At 44.6% G+C, this 20,702-nt stretch overlaps 1 protein-coding gene across 2 annotated transcripts; it reads right to left on the reverse strand.

The window, feature by feature from the left end:
* Nucleotides 1-1,853: 1,853 nt before the first annotated feature.
* On the reverse strand, nucleotides 1,854-20,630 carry LOC125879889 (trinucleotide repeat-containing gene 6B protein-like). 2 transcript variants are annotated; one of them, XM_049562028.1, is made up of 22 exons: nucleotides 20,294-20,630; nucleotides 18,801-18,888; nucleotides 18,519-18,540; nucleotides 17,215-17,509; nucleotides 17,063-17,136; nucleotides 14,038-16,860; nucleotides 13,662-13,814; nucleotides 13,308-13,498; nucleotides 13,136-13,198; nucleotides 12,838-12,996; nucleotides 12,487-12,624; nucleotides 10,768-10,968; nucleotides 10,411-10,527; nucleotides 10,060-10,270; nucleotides 7,923-8,075; nucleotides 7,548-7,715; nucleotides 6,772-6,918; nucleotides 6,467-6,559; nucleotides 5,972-6,187; nucleotides 5,668-5,738; nucleotides 4,764-4,903; nucleotides 1,854-3,923 (listed from the first exon to the last, which is right to left on the reverse strand). In XM_049562028.1, exons 2-22 carry the CDS (start codon nucleotides 18,855-18,857, stop codon nucleotides 3,344-3,346), a joined length of 6,072 nt encoding a protein of 2,023 aa, XP_049417985.1. In that variant the 5' UTR covers nucleotides 18,858-18,888; nucleotides 20,294-20,630; the 3' UTR covers nucleotides 1,854-3,343. The 2 variants fall into 2 exon arrangements, with proteins under 2 accessions (XP_049417985.1, XP_049417984.1); XM_049562027.1 differs by having other exon boundaries at nucleotides 17,063-17,509.
* Between the last annotated feature and the right edge of the window lie 72 nt (nucleotides 20,631-20,702).

A 20,702-nucleotide genomic window follows, 5' to 3' on the forward strand; every position in this document is an offset into this window, starting at 1 on the left:
GCCTGAAATCTCACTCGGTATCACTCATATGGCTGGATGTACACACCTACGTCCTCTGAAGCCAAAGACATCTGGGGGCTTCATGTGTCCAACAAATTGTGGTTATGTTGAAAGAGCTCAGCCTGGTTATCTGCTCACACGTGAGAATGGACCTGTCATATGTTAGGAAATCCTTTAAACTTGGGCTTGGATCTATGGAACAAACATGTGGTCTATAATAGATGTTTTGTTGGTAACGGTTTGTCCACTGGACACAACAAAACCCTGCATCAGAGAAGGTAAATGATTTCATACAGCACGCAGTGGCTTACTGTAGGATGACGTGGGTGTTAAATAGGATTGGTGTGCAGATGTAATGAGAGGGTGACAGATGGACACACTGGCTTGTTGTCCTGTGGCCCTGCCTATGAACGGCGCTGACGCCTTTCCCTTCATGTAAAGTCTTACTTATAACTGTGACATGCACAAAGCATTATTATGCACTGTCAACATACTGAGCAGTGCTTAGTGTCCACATATACATTATAGCAGAGTGTTGCAGCTGTTGAATCAGCAGAGACTTCAACAGAAGAACAGATAAAAGGGAGTTTCAAACTGGGATTAGTTTAACATAGAAGGTGCTTAACACAAAATACTACTTCTTTTTGTATGGAGATAGATTTGTGTCAATATTATGTGTGTGAACAGATAGACAATCCGTGTGTTAATGTGTAATCTGTACATATAAAACACCTTCCACAAATACAAAAAAAAAAAAAAAAGATTTGTGCAAATATAAAACACAGCTGCAAATAAATAAATTCCATAAATAAAAAAAAATATCTGTGAATACATTTAATTAATTTACAAATAAATGAAATAAAGTGAATCCAGTTTTTATTTTTGAAACTTTATTCTACTCTTGCAGATTTGCAATTTACAAACACCAAGGTTTTTTTTAATTTTTGGAATTTTTGTATTAGCACGTTTTATATTTGCAAATTATTTTTGTGATTTTTAGTTTATATTTTTTATATATATTTACAGATTACACATTTACACAGGGATTGTCAAACTCCTCATCTAAATAATATTGAAACATGTATATTTCCATATTTTAAATAGATTAAAAACATTTGTGAATATCTTACACACATTTTCCAAATTTCAAATATATATTTTTAAATAATCCTTTCTTGTGAATGTCAATTATACACTTGTGAATTTGCATTTTTCGCACTTTTTAAAAATGTGTTTGTGTTTTACCAAAAAAAAATTCTAATATCTTTTCCAATATTTACAATTTATAGAATTGTGAATAGCATTTTTGCAATTAATTTTTTAAATTTATTTTCTTATTTTACTTTATGCTTGTGGATTTAAAAAAAAAATAATTTTTTTGTATTAGATGATATTTTTCTATTTTTTCAAAAATATTTTTGAGTTTACAATTATTTTTGTATTTGTGGAAGTTGTTTAATATTTACATCTTACAAATTTACACACAGATTGTCAAACTGCTCACATAAATAATACTGAAACAATTATATCAATACATTTTATATAAATTAAAAAGATTTGTAATTTTTTTCCCCCAATTTCTAGAATTGTAAATGCTGGTATTGTATAGTTGCAATTTAAAAAAAAAATCTCAATTCTATGCTTGTGCATTATTTTTCTTTTTAATTTTAGAAATTTGTGTATTAGATGATCTGTTTCATTTTTGTGAGTTTACAATTATTTTTTGTATTAGTGGACGTTGCTTCATATTTACACATTACACATTTACACACGGATGATCAAACTGCTCATACAAATAAATACCACAAATCTCCATATTTTAACTTCACACACAAAAATGACCACAAGGACAATTTTAGAAGCCAATACTTTCATCTTTATTAATCTTGTTCTCATTTGTTTAAATAAATTTTTCCTTTGTAAAATCTCATAACGAAAACACTGAACAGGAGTGTTAAAGCCTGTCTTAATTTAAAACGAATACACAACAACAGAACATTAAAAACGTACGGTAACTCTTACTCTGCATCTGTAAACAACCCATCCCACCCCTCCCTCCCGCTCCACACAGTTTGATAAGATTTGGCATGTCCATTTTCTCAACGCATATGCCTTCAGCTCTTTGTGTCATTAAAATGTTTTTTTTTATTATTGCAGGTCGGACAATAAAAAAGACAAGTCTGCTAAAAAAAAAAAAACAACTTCAAATGAGAGAAAAAAGCATTAGTGCCAATATTTCTTAACACACAGTCAGCAGTATACCGAATGCACTCAAAACATTTTTGTATAGACCTTCTGTATAGTAAGCAGCCTTGCCCACATTATGACAGGCAGTAACATGCACACACACACATTATCCTCACACTCACACACACGCACAACAACGGTGGTGGTTTAATCCACTTACTTGGTCTCAGTCTCACTCATACTCATGTCCATATAGTGTGTGTGACACCGTGCGCAGTGTCGACACATGGAGAAATGCAACATAGCCTCAAACTGCCAGCAATTTAACATTTATCACTGCAACAGTAACAAACATGTTCAAGAGAGAATAACAGAGAAAGAGTGCGTGAGATACAACAGTAGGAGGTCAGCATTTTGAAAACAGAACAATGACAATTTTCAATATTTTCACTGTTCAAAAAATTAAAACCATACATACAAACAAACAGAAAAAAAAACAAACAAACTTAACATACACAGTAAGATACAGTTCTGTTTTCAATCAGAGCTGTTTGCATGTGTTTGGATTCGGTCTCCGTTTTTTAAGGGGACGTGAATACAAACTGCACTTTAACCTCACATCATGTAGTAGTTTTAAGTTCTCTTATACGATGAAGGTAATGCTGTTTACAGTGCCCATCTGTCTGAAGGCTTGTCTGTATTTGGTGTGTGCATGTGTATGTAAATCTGTTGAAAAGTCCCCTATTTACTAAGCACATTGCAATCCAGTCAAGTCTTTGAGACCAACTGACTTTTCATTCTTTTTCAGGTTTCAAGTCTAAGCAGTTGAAATCTTCATCTGTGGAAAAAGGCTGTATACACATCTAACAGTCCCTGCATTTGTTTATATAATAGCTTAAGTCTGGCCACAAGAATGTGTGTAAGCATGTCTCACATTTCTGCTTGATGTGTGTGCACATTAATATGCCATGTATGCACATGTGTTGTATATGTGTATTACATTAATATGCATACCATGTAAATGTGTTTGTGTTTGTGTGTGTGTGTGTGTGTGTGTGTGTGTGTGTGTGTGTGTGTGCTATAGTAAGTACATATGTATCCCAGTGTATTTTGTATCAGTGTGTCCAAATCTACACGTACAAATGGAGGGGGCTCATCAGATGGAATCAGCGCCTCCCCCCAGCAGGTCGCCAGGCAACAACGCGGCAGGGCTGTCCATTTGGTGCCTTTCCTCCACTTGCGGTGCTCCCCACAGGCTGCTGCTGGGGTATCCCGCAGTCATGCCCCCCCAGAGCCCCGACCTCCCAGAGTCCACTCCACCGACACCTGCTCCCTCTCCTGCCCCGTTGGTGCTCCACTGGGAAAACATCCCCAGCCCGGGTCCTTGGGCTGTAGACGTTTCTGAAGAACTGCCTGTACCATCGAGGCTCTGCCAGGCAGAGCCGGAGGACCTCACACTACCTAGGACCGCTGATCCACCTTCCCCTCCTGCACCGCTGCCGCCATTTCCGTTTCCACCTGAAGTTGTGCCCGCCGCTGCCCGCTCATTCCCCGGGGAGCTACCTCCACTGCTGGCCACAGCTGTGCCTGTTCCAGATGAACCCTGCGTCCCACCGGCTGCTGACCCTCCTGAGCTGGCCCCCTCTGCTCCTCCGGCCTGGGAATGTGCAAAATAGCGAGCAACTTCGTCCTCACTCACAAACTCCGCCAGGATTGTGGTGTTGCCCAGAACACACCTGAGAGGAATTTAAAAGACACATTAGATCAACAGGAGCATGTTTAATGTTCAGTACATACCCATCGGCCAAAAGACTTGAACTGACACTGCCACTGACAGCCGAAGTGAATAATTATTGATCATCCTGTCACAATGGAGGGAAATCTTGGGTCCTGGCATTCGTGTGGAGGCCACTTGACACACATCATTCACCCAAACACCCTTGCTCATGAAGTACCCAATGGCAATGGTAATCACCAATGGCAGTGGTCCCCCCACTAGGACAATGCACCATGCCACGCCATAGAAACTGCTCAGGTATGAACTGAGGAACATGGCAAAGAGGTCAAGGCGTCAACCTGGCCTCCAAATTTCCCAGATGCCAATCCGATTGAGCATCCATGTGATGTAGCAGTACCCCAGAAGTCCTGTGTTCGCGCCTCAACAGACCAACAACCCCACAGTGGATCGGACTAGGCTTTGACCTGTTGAGGCATGGACACAGGACCTCTGGGAGTGTGCTACAGTCTCTGGCACCAGGGCGTTGCCAGCAGATTATTTAAGCCCTGTAGGTTGACAGGTAGGTTACTGGCACGTCCCACAGATGCTCTAGCGGTTTGGAATCTGGGGAATTTAGAGGCCAGGTTGACGCCTTGATCTCTTTGTCATGTTCCTCGGGTTATTCCTGAGCAGTTTTTGCAGTGTCGTATGGCACATTATCCTGTCAAATGCCATCCACATGAATGTCAGGACCCAAGGTTTACCAGCAGAACATTGCTTTGTAACAAGATGATCAAAGTTATTTTAATGTTTTGGCCAATCGTTGTTTGCATATTAGTGAGTTTACAGGTTAACCTACATGTGCAGTGCACCCTGGGCCTTGGCTGCTTCCTGCCGGCTGCTGTAGCGAATCAGAGCGCTGCCCTGGGTCAGGCCAAGGTGGAAGGTCAGCAGGGGTCCATGCTGCATGCAGATAGTCCTCAGCGTGGAGCCGTCAATCTAGAAGGGAAAAAAGAAAAAACCACTAGATGTGAAAACGCTACAGTAACTGTCCTGAGTCGTCAATCACAGGGACAGAGAAAGGTCAGGGAACCAGGAGGTTGCACAACACTGGTTATGTCCATGAAGAACTGTGTATTAATAAATGATGAAGTGAGACTGTACACTGTGGCTTTATCCCTCTGTAATTCTGTCACACTTACAGTGAGATAAACAAGTTGTGCAACCCTGTGGACACGAATTAGGGGGAAAAAATCTATACAACTGAAAGAAAAACTGTCTAGACTTTAACATTCTCATTTCTGTACTTTTCCCTGAGCTGTGTCATGCAAGTGTCATTTGTGTAAGCCCTAATTGATTAAATGGCTCATCCAACTTCACAATCCAATTACAGCTGGGTCACGCATCATTCTGCCTAATTTGCATAAGACAGACTGAAGGGGAATGCAGATGAATGAGAGCAGCGATTTCATGGTTTTGAATTCAAACCCTGACCGATCTGTCTGGGTAGCTGTTTCTTACTTTACAGCCATAATCAATTCTGCTGTGTTGAAGGGTTGTAAGAAAGTTTTAATCCTAGACTGCTTGCACAGCACCCTCCTGCTACATCTTTCCCTCATCTACACTATCTCAGTTTATAGATTCTGACACGGTTAATATTTTAAATTAGTCACTTTTGTGACCCTAAAAAAAACCCCAGTCAATTTAGTTTATAATTTACTTAGAGGGATTGCTATGTCTTTCAGGCTCTCCCAGCTCCTTACCTGAGGGGTCAGGTTGCTCAGCAGCAGCCAGCAGCTGCCTCTAGAGGCAACGCCATCGCTCCAAGCTGAGCCTATATAAAAAGAAAAGAAGAGAAAACAAGGACAAAATAATTATTGAAGTCATAGCTGACTAAAACAATAAAGATTATCTTAATTAGAAAAGACTAATTTTATGCTAGGCTTCATGATACTGTAGTAACACCTGAGTCACTGTCGAGAAGAGCTTCATCAGTATGCTTTATGTTAGGTCATATGTTGTCAAATGGTTGTGAAATGATCCACATATTTTCCCTTTAAACAGTACCTGGCCCAAATCTTGACTCTTGATTAATCCCGCCCCCTCCCCAGCTCCGAGCCAACCGTGGGCCTCCGCTACCCCAAGGGGAGGGCGAGGCCTGCTTCTGATTGGTTAAGCCAGGAGGGGGGCGCGGCAGCTGTGAGCTGTTGCGATTGGTCTTCCACAACTTGTTTTGTCCGATGGGCTCTGGGGGCCAGCTGGGCTTGTACTCCGAGTACTTTCCTGAAGAGGAAATGGGGAGGTGGGAGAATGAGGGGGGAAAATTAGTTTTGACAAACAGACCGCAGAAAAGGGAGTGGGGAGAACGCGGTACAGCTAACTCCTCTGGCATCTTAGTGGAGCAGGCAGAATTTGCACAGCAGCAGAAGACAGAGCAAACACAATTATAGCAGCATAAACAAAGAAATTGAAAAGCAAATAACAAGTGAGCTGCTGAGATGAAGGAGGTTTAAAAGTCAAAAGGAAATAAAAACTTTTTAACAATCAAATGAAAACGTATACCTGTGCTGTGTGCATTGCTGAGGGGGCTGTCTGAGGCACTGTAGGGCCAGGCACCAGGTGAAGGCAGCGAGGTGTTGAGGGAGGGGTTTGGCCCTACAAAATATAACAAAGTCATCAAAGGTAACACATCCCATGATAAACAAGACAAGGCGACCTCAGTGCAGCTGGACTGCAGATACAGCCTGTGAGGGGTACTGTCGAACCTTTGCCCTCAGACTTTCTGTCAACATCTGGCACTGGAGCATGTTTTCATGTAAAACCAACAGATACGCTCATCAAACTATGTGGCACATTCAGTCAAATACCTATGTTGTCTCGCAGTAACTGGTGGTCAGAGTCGCTGAGGCTCGGGGGTCCTGGGGAGCCAAGAACACTACCAGGGGTCATGTAGGGGTCAGACTCTGGGTCTCCACTGCTCTGGATTCCCTTCCAGGGCACACCGGGCTGGAACTCTGTCATTAGAGATTGAAAGGATATGCTTTACTTTGCAGTAACATCACCAAAATCCTTTGGTTGTGTCTGTTTATTTAGGGACAGTTTGACTTCACTTATCTTTAACCTAACAGAGATTGTGCAATGAGGAAGACGAATAGCAGCTGCATTTGTCCTTCTACTGCCCTTATGTTGCAGGTTTCTGGATTGATATCCAAGGTTGGCTGGAGCCTCTCAACATTTTCTTTGAACTAACACCTTTATTTTAATGGGGGTGCTGGATGAAAACTGTCTCCAGATAATAAATACAATTATTCTGTTGGGCAAAATATTTCTATTTAAAAACTAACTCTTTGTTTTGTTTTTCTTTGTGAGACCATATCGTCATGTCACGTTGTGATCTATGCTTTGTGTATTATTATTTTATTTTGTTATTCAGAATCTTGGAATTTTACTGCCATTGGTATCAGCTACTAAAATCCTGGTGTCCTGACATGCCTAACGCACACACACACACAAACACTAGACAGGTTGACACCTGTTTTATAAACAGCTTCCTGCATATTTGAGTCTGACTTGACATTACATTTTCTACAGTCTCCTAATTCACTGTCCGTTGGTAACATGCAGCAGAGAAAGACAAACTCACCTGGAGGCCAGCTGGATGTGGCAGGTTTGTTCCCCATTTTACTTCCAGGGGTCCGGTGCCAGTTGTCTGCAGAGCCTTGAGGGGGAATGCCCAAACCATCACTGCCCAGCATTTCATACTGGGAGTAAGGGGATCCTCCTCTTACCTTTATAGCACTGGGTAAAGGGCCTTAGGAAGAGTACACAAGAGAGAAATAAGGTCAAACAGATTGGGGTGAATATGTCTCTGATCACTTTTATTCACAGTGGTTCATTCAGATACAGTGTGAACAAAGGTGATTAACAGACCTGATTGACAACAGATTGGGAGGTGTGCTTTCCCAAGTGGGAATTTTGCCTGTGCAAAAATAATGTCACGAACCATCTGTTGACCTACCATTCTTGTGAAGGGTTGTGTCAGGGGGAGAAGGAGCTGGGGAGTGTCCCTCCATCATCCATTTGAAGCGGGATTGCTGTCCTCCTGTGTCCTTCATCCCTCCCATCATGGGACTGAGCTCTAGTCCTGACAGGTTACCACCAGGAGCGAGCCCTGGAAAGCAGAAGAACATAAATGCTCATGAGCACATTACATCCAGCTAATGTTCAGTTCATTACAGCATGTGGCTGAGCTGGTTTAAGTTTGTGTTCGGTATCACTGGGATTACAGCGAGTCCTAAAGACTGGGGGTGTTTAAAATGGAGGATCATTGTTAAAGCAACAATGATAAAAAAGGTAAGGGCCTACACCAAAGGAGGAAAATCTGCAATTTGAAATACTCTTGTCCAAAACTGCTAACACAGCCCCCAAACATTGAATAGCCTATATCCACTAATTAAATAAACAAAATAATAGATTTCTAGCATGCATATTTTTACTTCCCAAAATGTGTGCATATTAAAAAATGCTGGGGTTAACAAGTTGAAAATGATCACAGAGGGACTTTGGGACCTGTTGTACAAAAATATTGTGGAGTGATCGATAACAATTTGATTAGATTTTTTAAACAGTATTTTTAAAATCTGAGAGATGAATGGTATATTGTCATGATTTCAGCATCTAATTATTAAAAAACCTGTGGTGAAGGAACAAGAAAATAATGACAGTGGCAGGCCTATGTATTTCAACAAAGGAAAATAAGAAAAAAATACAACCTTTCCAGTTTTTAACAACCTTTGTAAGTCCCTGTCAGCGCCCAACGCTTTGCCATTCAAAGCAATGTAGAGTTCACGAGGTGCACCCTGAAGCACCTGTTGCTATGCGAGTATCAGACTCTGTCCGTTGAGATTAACTTGCCAAACTGCCAAAATCTGCCACATTTTGCACTTGGTGGCTGTTCATTTTGAATGCTGACATTAAATGTACGTGAAACTATTTTGTTATTTTTTGGGGGGCTTTTTTTATTGCCTTCATGACAGAGCAGCTGGAGAGTGACAGGAAAGTGGGGAGAGAGAGTGGGGATATTTATCGCATTTCCGGCAGGTCCTGAATGTTCATACCATGACAATGAAAATACAATTGGTCATGCAGCACTAATAGATATAAGTGGAAGGTTATTGTTGTCCTACCTACTACTGGCACTCCAATGTGGGATCTATACTTTTACTTACTTTAATTTCAAAGCTAAGAAACAATAAATTGTGAAGACAATGCCTCCACAAAAATAACATTTTAAGTCTTGTGTGATTTATCCTTCAGGGATTCATACTTCAGGATTCATCCTTGCTTCATATGAGCAGAGGAAATCTCTGCTCATTGCTAGGCTAATTTATACAATGTAAAATGACATAGGCTTGTGCTAATAAGGTTAGCATGTTATACTTGTTTGGAAAACGTGTTTAGTATAAGACAGTTGTTTTGTCAGTGAACCTTGTGAGTTGTAATGGAGCCAAAATTTGTAACTTTACATTTGTTAAATGTTGCTGTTGTCCCTGGCTTTATATGAGAGGAGGAAAAGATCACTAGCCACTAGGCTAATTTATACAATGTAAAATGCCATAGGTTTGTGCTAAAACATTAACATGTTGTATTTGTGGGGAAAATGTGTCCAGATAAAGACAAGTGTTTGTGAATGCTGCGAGTTATAGTGAAGCTGATTTGTGTACTTGCGTTTGAAATTGTCTCTATTAAGCCATGTGTAATGTGTGTTTAACATGTGTTTTGAAACAACTAAACATTACAGCACTTCAGACATCCTGTTGCCAACTAGTGTTTTGGAGGTGTAACTGCAGCGTGACACAGACACCACCGCACAAGTATAAATGCTCACAATGGCGTAGGCGACGTGCGTGGGCTCTGCATGGAGCTGACGCATAAGTATAACTCCCATGCAGGTGGGCAGGGTTGTAGGATATTAATCTACTCTGTTGATTTGCCGACCTCATGTGTCTGCCTCATCTGTCAGCCTAACAAACACCACGGAAAAACATGAAACTTCAAACCTCATACTGGTTTTATTAATAGTGATCTATGCAGCTGAATGCACCACATCTAACCAGTAGAGTCTAACCCAAAAACAATTTGCCTGTTGGACTCACCAGAGTACATCCCTTGGGTTTTGGCATGAAGGTCTGATAAGGGCCCCCCCATTCCAGGATGTGGAAGGGGGTCTACCATAGGCTGTTTGGACAGGCCTCCTCCCAGGTGAGAGGGGGACAGTTTGGAGCTCCCTCCTCCTGCTGCTGCTCCTCCAATTCCACCCTGCTGATGCTGTCTCTGCTGCTGCAGAATAGCCATAATCCTTGCCAGCTGAGAAGGAAAAGATTCAAAAGAATGACTCACTATCAGAATAACTGCAAAGTATAGTGTTTGCTGCAGAGAAATACAACAGTGATGGTTGAAGTCCTGCTGACAGTCCACGGTATGTTACAGAATATGATCATGCTCACCTGCTGTGGGTCTGGCTGCTGTCTGAGAGGCTGAGGCTGAGGAAACTTCCTCTGGTTCTGCAGGAGCTGCTGTTGTTGCTGCTGCTGTTGCTGCTGTTGGAGCAGGAGCTGACAAGCCTGTGGGATGGTGAGCACAAAGGGTCAGAGATGGAGGTAAACAAAGAACACACAGGCTTGTGCTCACATACAGACACTCAGTATGTCATTAGGGGTTTATTACAGGTCACCATGTATTTTAATCTAATCCAGCAAAGAGATTAACAAAGGCAGAGGGTTGTACAAAACAGAAAATGAATGATTTATTTCAGTGTGATGAATCAATCTATCGATCCACAAATCCAACATTTAGTCACGCACCAGATGGAACTGCTGCATGTGGGGGTAAATGTTGCTGAGCATGGCAAGCTGCTGTGGGGAAATCTGAGGTGGGAACACTCCTCCGCCAACACCACCGACCCCTCCCACACTTCCAACGCCACCAACACCTCCTACTCCTCCGACCACTCCACCCACGCTGCCACCAGGAGAGGGCATCTGCTTCAGCATAGGACCCGGCACCTGCATGTACATTCAGTCCAAATACATGAATAACTTAACAGGTTAAAATTCAGTTGACAATTTAAAAATGTTCTTGCACTCATAAGGTCGTAAGGTGAAGAAGAAAAAATCCCGCACACTGTCCAGTCTTAGTTGAAACAAGAGTTCTTACATTTAAGTTGCTGTTGTTACAAACATATAGTCTTTCTACTATCATTTAAGGCCCTGATTAACCAGAGCATGCTTTAGCAGTCTGGGCGGCTTTTTGTAATGGTTTTCAATGAGAGTTAAGTGTTTTGCTACTGCTTTTGTGTTGCTGAGTGCCTCACATTGTTGCTCAAGTTGAAAAAAATTCCACTCAGAGTGGGAAAAAAGCAGCGAACGTCATTGGCATTTTCCCATTGTCCAATGAGATGAACTGAAAGGCGGGCCTTCTGTTGAGGCAATGACAGCAAGTAGTGTACATAGTTTGTGTAAAGCTAACGTTAGCGCACCCAAGGCAAGCTGCAAGACAAACGTATTTGGACAAACTGTCGCTTCAGGTACTTTATATTTACCAACTGTAATTAGGCCTGGTAGTTGACAGCAGATTGCCAAACTGTCCCTATGACCATCATCCAGGCAAAACTCATGGACCAGCTGGTACTACTTCCTGTGATTTCTCCTCTTTCTGAGGGTTTTATATAAGCCCACTGATCTCCGTTTCCTTGTGACCAACATACTACTTGGGAACAGCCTCTCACCATCAATCAGAATTAGACCAAGTGCCCTCCGCCTGTCCATTTTTATGCAAATTTTAAAAAGGTACGGATCTGTGAGTTTACTTCACAGCAAAATTGCTGTAAAGCTAAGGGTGGGTGATTCGGTGGTTGCTTAGCAACAATTTAAAAAAAGATGCTGCAACCTGCAAAAAGCGCTTTGTCTGATCAGAGCCTAATATGGGACTGATTCCTATCTAATGCCCCTTGACGGCCTCATGGTGATGTGAACCTACTTTCTATGATATTGGTGAATTCACTATGCGTGTTTACAAGTGACGGAGCTCAGTATCGTGTTTGTTTTTATATCCACAGAGCTCACTGACCTTCATTTGCATTCATACCAGAAAGTGTTGCCGGTTTCCTCTTATTGGCAGCCTTATCCCAAGTGAGAGCTTACAGCCTATATACTGTATGTATGGTGCTGTGTGTCTATATAAGCTTTGCTTGGTGAAAGCTGCATTACTGTCTAAGGCCGGATGAATTAGACGACTAATGTGTCATCTCCTGTTTGGCAACAGCATGTCTGATAAAAATAAAACTGAGGAATGCTGGGAAATAAAACACTTAAGTTTAAACTTGAACGTGCAATAAATAAAATTACTTCAAAATGTCTAAACACTGTGTTAATGGCTGCTTAAAAGCTACTGTCTCACCTCATGCAACCAATCCAAACATTTGTTTTATGAAGTCAACAGTGACAGGATTCAGGAGACCCTCTGTCTCTCCTAAATGCAACATTCATCATAACTACTGACATCAGAGACAGAAAACAACAGACCTGAGCAGACAGGAACTGATGAGGCACTTGAGCACGTAACCCCTGGGAGGGGTTCATTGGATGCATGCCAGGTTGGTGCATCCCTCGAGGCTGAGGCATCCCTCCGCCGCTTCCAACAAACACCCCATGGCCACCCATCTGGAGTACCATGGAAACCAGACAAAAACACCAATGTTTATCAAATATTACTAGTAATAACATTTCTCATACTATTGTAAGGTCTTCACTTAAGTCGTCAAGTTAGCACAACTCACTGATGTAGCAGGTATTGTTGATATTACAGTTTAAATAATATAAAATGGTAGCCGACTGTGAAAATGGAAGGTCTGTAAACTACAAACAGACTCGTACCTTTTCACCGTAGGGCCCCATGTCAACAGGACCCATGTCTTTGGAACTAGGCATACGGTAACCTCCTCCACCTCTTCCTCCCCTCCGCATCTCTCCGTTATAGTCAGTTATTCCTCTCTTGTCTCCTTCCATCTTTTTGTCAAGACTTGGGTCATCACCCTAAGGAACAACAAAGTCATGAAAAAAGCAGCAACATGACAGATGAGAAGTTAAAGTAAAACATCCATAACATGTTACAGTTGCTGTGTGCAATAGCTAGAAATATCAAGATTATGGTTTTAGTGAATTAATATCTTACCAGGAGACCCATGTTTGAAAACTGGCGTGACACTGGGTTCATCCAGCTGTCCCCTCCTCCACTCTTCAGGAAAGAAATTCAAAGATTACGCTCAGTCAAAAAGGACAAATAAAAAAGCTGCTTTGTCTTAATACAACGAACCAAGAGAGGCCACGTAAACGTCTTTCCTCACCTTGATGTTGCCTCTCTTTCCTCCATGAGTCTGACCCCAGCCTCCAGAGTTGAAGGATGAGCTGCTTCCCTGGGAGCCAGTACTGTTCCACACTCCTCCGCCACCATCATCTTCCTCGTCCCAGCTGGGGTGGCGAGAGGCTGCGACAGAGCCCTCTCCCTTTCCGCCCCAGCTCTCCATTGACTTAGTGCCTGCAGCAAAACAAAGGAGGATGGTTATAGCGATGTGGGCTCTGGACGTGAAAATGCTGAAGCCCTTTCAAACAGTGAGCATCATGTCTCAAAATAATAATGAGCAGAAATCTGAACTCAGATATCATAACATTTTGAATGACACACATTTTTCTCTTCTTACCAGTTTTACCAGGGTTAGGTGAAGGGTTCCCCCAGCCAGAAGCTTTGCCGGGTTCATCTTGATCACCCCAACCTGTTGCTGCATCTTGCGACTGGCCCCAAGCAGCTGTACCATTATCCACAGATTGTGCGCCTCCTCCCCACATGCCTGGACCTGGAGATTGATGAAAATGAACACACAGTTAGAAAGTGCAAAAGAAAAATGGCATTTTAAATGTGTGATTCTGATGAAAAGAGTTGTTAAACGAGGCAGACATTGCTTCTACTCATAAACTGTTGGCAGAGTAAAGAAAATCTGAAATACTTTTAGCAACACTATCTACTCTTGGTTGTGGACTGCCAAATGCACACGTTGTAATGCTACAACTCCTCCTTACCCACGGCAGCATTGCCAGGGTTTGTGTCCCTGCTGTGTTGCATCCCCTGCTGCCTTCTGGGCGGCTGTTGGATAGATGTTGGTGGGGCCTGCTGACCGTGGCTTTGGCCAGGCGTAACACTGTTTTTGTCCCACAAATTCACATTCTTGCTTTTGTGGCGGGTCGGGTCTCCCCACGCTGATGTGCCATCATCGATTTCCATTTTGCGACTAATGGACTGAGGGGAGGGTTCCTCCCAGCCACTGGGCTCCAGGGAGTCACCCCCAACCCCCGAGATTTGGGGGATCGGGCCGGAGGTCCAGCCCGAACTTTGGTTCTGATTCTTGGATGGTGGACCTCCACCTCCAACGTTGGACCGGCTGTTCCACCCTCCTTGAATGGGACCTCCTTGTGGCTGCTGGCCCTGTGATTGGTGCTGCTGTTGATTTGGGGCTTTCATTGGTGCCACTTGGCTGTTTGGTATCTGTGCTGCTGCTGTGTGGGGCTTGGAACTCCCCCAGTCCTGGTGGGATTTGCCACCACCCACATCTCCCCCTCCCCACCCTCCTCGCTGAGATCCCCCTTCATCCAAATTACCCCAGGAAGATCCCTTCTCATCAGAGTTGCCTCCACCTCTGCCTCGCCCATCTCCAGGTATAGAGTCCCTCTGCCCCCAGTCTCCGCCCCAACCTCCTGCCTCCCCTCTTCCAGTCCCCTTCCATCCCCCTGTCCCTTTATCATCTGGACCATCAGTCCATCCACTACCCTGTTCTCCAAAGTTTCTCCAGTTCCCTCCTCCTCTGTGATCACCCCATTTTTTTTCTTCACTCCCCCATCCTTTGCCCTGGTTTTCAGGTGGGAGATCACCCCAGCCTCCAGCTGCCTTCCCCTGGTTACCCTCCATATCTTCTTCTGGCGTTCCTGGCTTCCTTACAGTGCTTCCAGGCATGTGAGGGCCACAGGTGGACTTTGTAGCACCACCATCCCAGCCATCCCTCGCTGTAACAGGGCCAGAGTTCAGGCTGGTCGTGTGACTGCCAGCAGATGGATCATTACTTATTGAACTGGTGTTAGACGGGTACCCAGGGCCACGACTAGTGGTAGTGTTCATGGTTGCTGATGAGAATGCAGAGGAAGATGAAGTGCTTCTTTCATTTCTGTTTCTTACTCCTGTTGTGTCCAGATCCCAGGCCACGTTCTGTCGAATCTGGGTCTGCCCCCAGCCTGTGTTAGACAGAACCCTGGGGTCCAGGTCGGATCGACTGAGCATGCTGAGTAAGGCCACATCAGCATTGGAGGTCTGGTTGGAACGTTGTTGTAAAGACAATGCTCGCTTCGACTTCTGTCCACTATCACTCCCTCCCTCGCCACTTCCAGCTATGGATCCTCCTCCGCTAGAGAATGAAGGAGCTCCACCTCCAGTGCCTCCACCCTGCCCTCCTCCTCCTCCACCCCACTCCCCAACTGCCCCATCTCCACTTTCCATCCCTTTCTGATTGTCCCATGCTTTTGTCATAGTTGCAAACTTTGGTGAGGCAGAGTCCTGCAAAACGCTGCCACCAACACCTCCACTGCCTCCACTACTGCTGCTGTTGCTGCTCTCGTCTCCTCCTCTTCCACTTCCTATTGCTAAGTTACTCGAACTTACACCTCCCGCTGTGCCACCCCACTCTGCTTCTGTACTGCCTCCTTCCCACGCTCCCTGAGATACCACTGGGGTATTTGAGCTACCATCATTTCCCCTACCCCACCCAGCCTTGTCACCCTGGCTTCCAAAGCCCCACACATTCCCTTCCTGCCCCTGAGCTCCAGTCTCCCCCCCACCCCACCCATCTGCCTGTGAGGCACCTGCACACAGGTCGGAGGACACTGGAGGCATGGATCTCCAAGAAGAGGCGGCAGAGGAGGAAGACGATGAGCCAGATAGATTGCCACTCCCTTCTCCTTCGACACTAGCAACCCCACAGTCCCTCTCATCGCCGCCTTCTTGATTTGGTCCTGCTCCTCTTGCTGCCCCACCTGAACCCAACTCTGGCCCTAGGTTTCCTAAGTGCTGCTGCTGTTCTCCCACAGCTGTCTCAGTGTGCTGCTGATGGAGACCAGTTTGATTCACAGATGAAAGAGAGTGAGTGGTGACGAGGGTGGTGCTGGCAGGGAACGAGGAAGCTGAAGTGATGGACGAGTGTAGTGGAAGGCCGTCGCTGGCCGAAGTTGACGTCCCACCCTGCACCAGGGCAGGCCACGCGGAGGGGTTCACGTTGGGGTTGAAGTTGGCACCAGAGACACTACTGCTGCTGCCACCCACAGGGCTCTCCTGAGGCCCAGGAAGAAGATGGGAGACTTTGGAATTGTAAAATGCTGCTGATCCTAGCCCAGCCTCCACCTGAGAGGAGGTGGAAGAGCCCCACACACCGCCACTTGACTGAACACATTCATTAAGCGAGGAAGAGGAGGAAAGAGGAGAAGAACGAGGTGAGGAAGGATTGTCCATGTTCCCTGTTCCTCCTCCTACTGCTCCTCCTTTCTGCTGGATGTTTCTCTCACTCCATGAGGCACTACTGTTGTTGTTACCAGGGCAGTCTTGCTCCTGTGTTCCTCCTCCTCCAGCCCCTTCAGAGCTCAATTTGGCCCCTCCTAGGATGCTAGGCCAATCCCCCAGGTCAGTCCCATCCACAATCACCTTCCCGCAGCCCTGAGAAGAGGACTGGCTGCCAGAGCCTGCCCCCCATGTGGAATTTGCATAAGTTGAAGTAGTAGTAGTAGAAGAAGACGACAGAGCAGCGACACATAATGAGGATGAAGAGGAGTTGGGGGGTGAAGCGGAGGATGAACCCAGGTTGGAATCTATATGGAAAAAAAGGAAAGCATTCATTTAATTGACAATTCAAGCATTAACATTACTAACTAATAACTTGCAGAGTGTGTTTTCATGGACGTTGGATAAACTGCTAAATGCAGTGCTGTTTCTAAACATGGTAAAATGTGATACTGAGTAGACTACATATCAAACTTGATGACCTTTCTTCGCTTTGAGACATCAACCCACCTGTGCCTCCAGCTGTGTTTGCATTGGGGCTATCTGCTCCCTGTGAGGAAAGAGATGGGGCGGCTGCCCAGCCACTGCCTCCTCCAACCCCTCCTGCACCCCCTTCCCCTCCGCCTCCCCCCAGCAGCATGGAGGACAGCGGTGGCTGGCCCCTCTTTAGTAGCACTTTATGGTCCTGCTGGCAGCGAAATCTCGGTGGAACCTCTCTGGACATGTATCGCTGCTGCTGGGAGGCCTGGCTTCCAGAGGGGGAAGAGGAGGTGGAGGGCTGTCCGTTGGCCACAGCAGTCCGCTGCTTTGCATTGTTCCCACCACCAGGAGGAACTTGTGCAGAAACCCCGGCTGCACCAGGACTGGGGGATGAGGGGGCGACAGGGCCAGGGCTGGGGGACACTGAGCCTGGGGTGGCGAGTGGCTGGGAACAGGAGGGCTTGGCTGATTCTGGCACTGAAATACACAAATGGGAAATATGTGAACCACCGTGAGACTAAGATATGGTAACAAGATAAAGCCAGAAAAGGTTACTGAGCTGCAAGCAGGGTAAGCTAGTCAACAGCTGACGGTATAAGGGCCCTGACACACCAAGCCAATGGACGGCTGCCTGTCAATGTTGAGCTGTCTGTAAACATCTGACGTGGGCTTCATTAGCACTTGCAAGCCCTTATCGGCTTTTTGTTGGTTGACTAAGCATGCTGAATTGTCGCCAGAGACGGTGGAGCCTGTCAGTGAATGAAGTCACTCCGACTGGCACTTAAGATCAGTTCACGAGAAGAGAAACGGAAGTGCGGAAAGCAAATAAATGACTAGAGTCAAGATGGCATGAGATCAAAGCAAACATATTATACTAAGTAAGATTATATTTTTAGCCACTGAGCAGTTCATGATTGTTTGTGTTATTGTTCACTAGCCCACCATAAGTAACCTTTGTCCTTTCAACATTGGGTTGTGTTCTTAATGTGCTAACTGGCTAATTAGTATCTTAAATCCGTCCTGTTGGTTTTCCAGTTTTCCAATTTGAATGACGAATACAGACTACTGCCGCCTGCTGCTAAGGACTTAGTTCCTCTTATGCGGGCACAGAACATGTGCGCTAGTTTGCCGCTGGCTGTAGTCTTTGCATTGTGTTCAGGTGCAACTTTTCGGCCAAGACACAAGCAATGTGAGGCGATGCAGCAGTCTGACTTCATTACCACTAGTTCTTTGACATCGGTTTGTTGTGCCTTCCCTTAAGAAAAGTTCAAGAAAATGTGTCTAAAATGTGAGCATGTACGTCTACACAATAATCACCATGCTCATCACAATACATTAAGTTATTAGAAAACACGGTACTGCTGATTAAAGCACATATAACAGCAAGACAGACAGGTCATACCACTGACATGATCATATAGAACGTAAGCGATAAAAGGAAGGCAGATGAGTTGATGATGAGAAAAACGAAAGGAAATAAACATACCTTTGATTTTCTGTTCTGGCACCTAAAACAGAGAGAATACGTGAGTCAGATATTAGGCAGAAAATGATTTACTACTACCTTAAGAGGCTTTGGTCTTGATTCTGCAACTGAGAAATAAACTAACAAGGCACTACTAAAGAAAACATTAACTATGACACTGGATCATTTTACAAATATAAGGTCTAAGCCTTTAAATGTCAGTTACCTAATAAAGTATTCCAGTTTTACAAAGTCAATCCTAGAAGCTGAAATAGCACACAGATTATCTGCAAAATATACTACCTTCTGAGAGGTTTCCCTTTTCTTTTTATCTTCTTTCTTCTTTTTCTTGTCTTCCATGAACTACTGTTCCCTTTCCTGATTCTCCTGTCTGCAAAGAGAAATGTACACATTCAATTATTTATGTTGCACCTCATGGCACACAGTAAGTAATTCAATGCTTACAGAAGCATACCCTTTCACACAAGTATGCAGACTTTGACTCAAAATGAATAACATGTACTTCACTCAGATCGCTGCCAAATGTGCTCCTACACAGTCAGTGTTATAAGGACTGTAATGTTAACCAGGGGCAGACAGCTTGACAACAGCCCTCGGTAGCCTAGCGTCTCATTGCATAATTCATTATCCAGCAAACGATTGCAATTCCAACCAGCAGACAACACAGGCAGCAGCCAAACAAACAACTGACTCCAAACTCTCCAACATCTCTGGAGCTCATCTGCTTTACACTAGAGACAGCAATGGCAGCATGATTCACAGGACACCAGCTTTACGTGGAGTACATGACATGGTCTGTCCAATGTGTTGAAAGACACAGACTTCACACCTGCATCCTGACAGTAAACCTATGCAATATGCAATTCATATCCAGGTCATGTGAGCCTATCTATGTGGAGAGCAACATATGGCACAGAGAGATGAAGAAACGAAATGTTTCAAAGTGTAAATGTAAGGAGATCTCACATATCAGTGAGCTGTAAATACGGCTGGGCCCTGTGTTTCTGTTAGCTAAGCTGCTCGTAATTAGCATCATGACACACATCGCTAATGGAAGCTAACTGGACAACTTGTGGCTTTAACCCTTCAGTGTATTCTGTATAAATGCACCAGCTGACGGGATCATTGGCTATATGTTTATGCAGTGTATTATGACCCCAACAAAGCAAGTGTGTGTAGCCGCACAGGGAGCAAACAGTCTGGACTCCATGTAAATAACAGGCCACTGAGGGATAGCAGTGCAGCTACAGGAGACCACTCCAGCTTGACTCGGGTGAGCAGCTAGCTAATGCTAATAGACTTTGAAGCAGCTGGTGAGCACCGTGCCGTGACCCGGAGAACCGGGGGCTAACGGCGGTTGTCTGTCCCAGCGCTAGATGCCTCTGCCGCTCCGCGCGACGACTCTAACCTCTACGCAGTTAGCTGCAGACAACAGGGACGTCGTGTTAGCTAACGATACGCTCTTAGCACATAATTTACACGCTTTACGGTTATTATACGCAACTTTACAGTCGGTATAAACCCCCCCACAGCGACGAGTCAATGAACACAGTGCTAACAAGCTGGTTCATCAGTACTAACGGTCGACAGGGCCAAATTAAACGACGAACTTCAGTGACGTTTCTTCGGCATTGCAACGCGTAACAAGCGAAGCTCTACTTAAAACTAAGAAACCCAAATGTTTGCTGTGTAAAGGCGGAAATAACCAACGTTACCGACATTCACACACACCATGAAGGCTAACGAAGCTAACAGCGTTAAGGTTGAATACTCACCTCGGGAATCACATAGGACATAAAGTGCTTCTGTGCAAAAATTCTTGCAGACCCACCGCTAGCAGGCTAGCAAGGCAGCTAGCCTAGCGAGCTAGTTCTTCGAGGCTTTCAAGGCTAAATTGAATAAGAAATGACATCACCGAAAGGCGAAATGTTAATCGTAGAAAAAAACGAGGAAAGGCGAGTGTCCTTTGTGAGCGACTGTAGTTCTCAAGCTGTAAACAAAACATGCATAACCCCTTGATGACTGTCAGACGCTGTATGATCGGTTAGTTTACTGTCGGCCATTTTGCTTCTGTGTGGAGCTTTAGCCAGCATATGATATCACCAGGGCTGGTTGTTGATCAGAGAGGGGAGGAGGAGCGGGGCGCGTGCCGGCACCGTCCACCAGGGGGCGTCTCAGCACTGG

Source organism: Epinephelus fuscoguttatus, linkage group LG19 (assembly GCF_011397635.1).
Source record: "Epinephelus fuscoguttatus linkage group LG19, E.fuscoguttatus.final_Chr_v1".
Lineage (NCBI taxonomy): Eukaryota > Metazoa > Chordata > Actinopteri > Perciformes > Serranidae > Epinephelus > Epinephelus fuscoguttatus.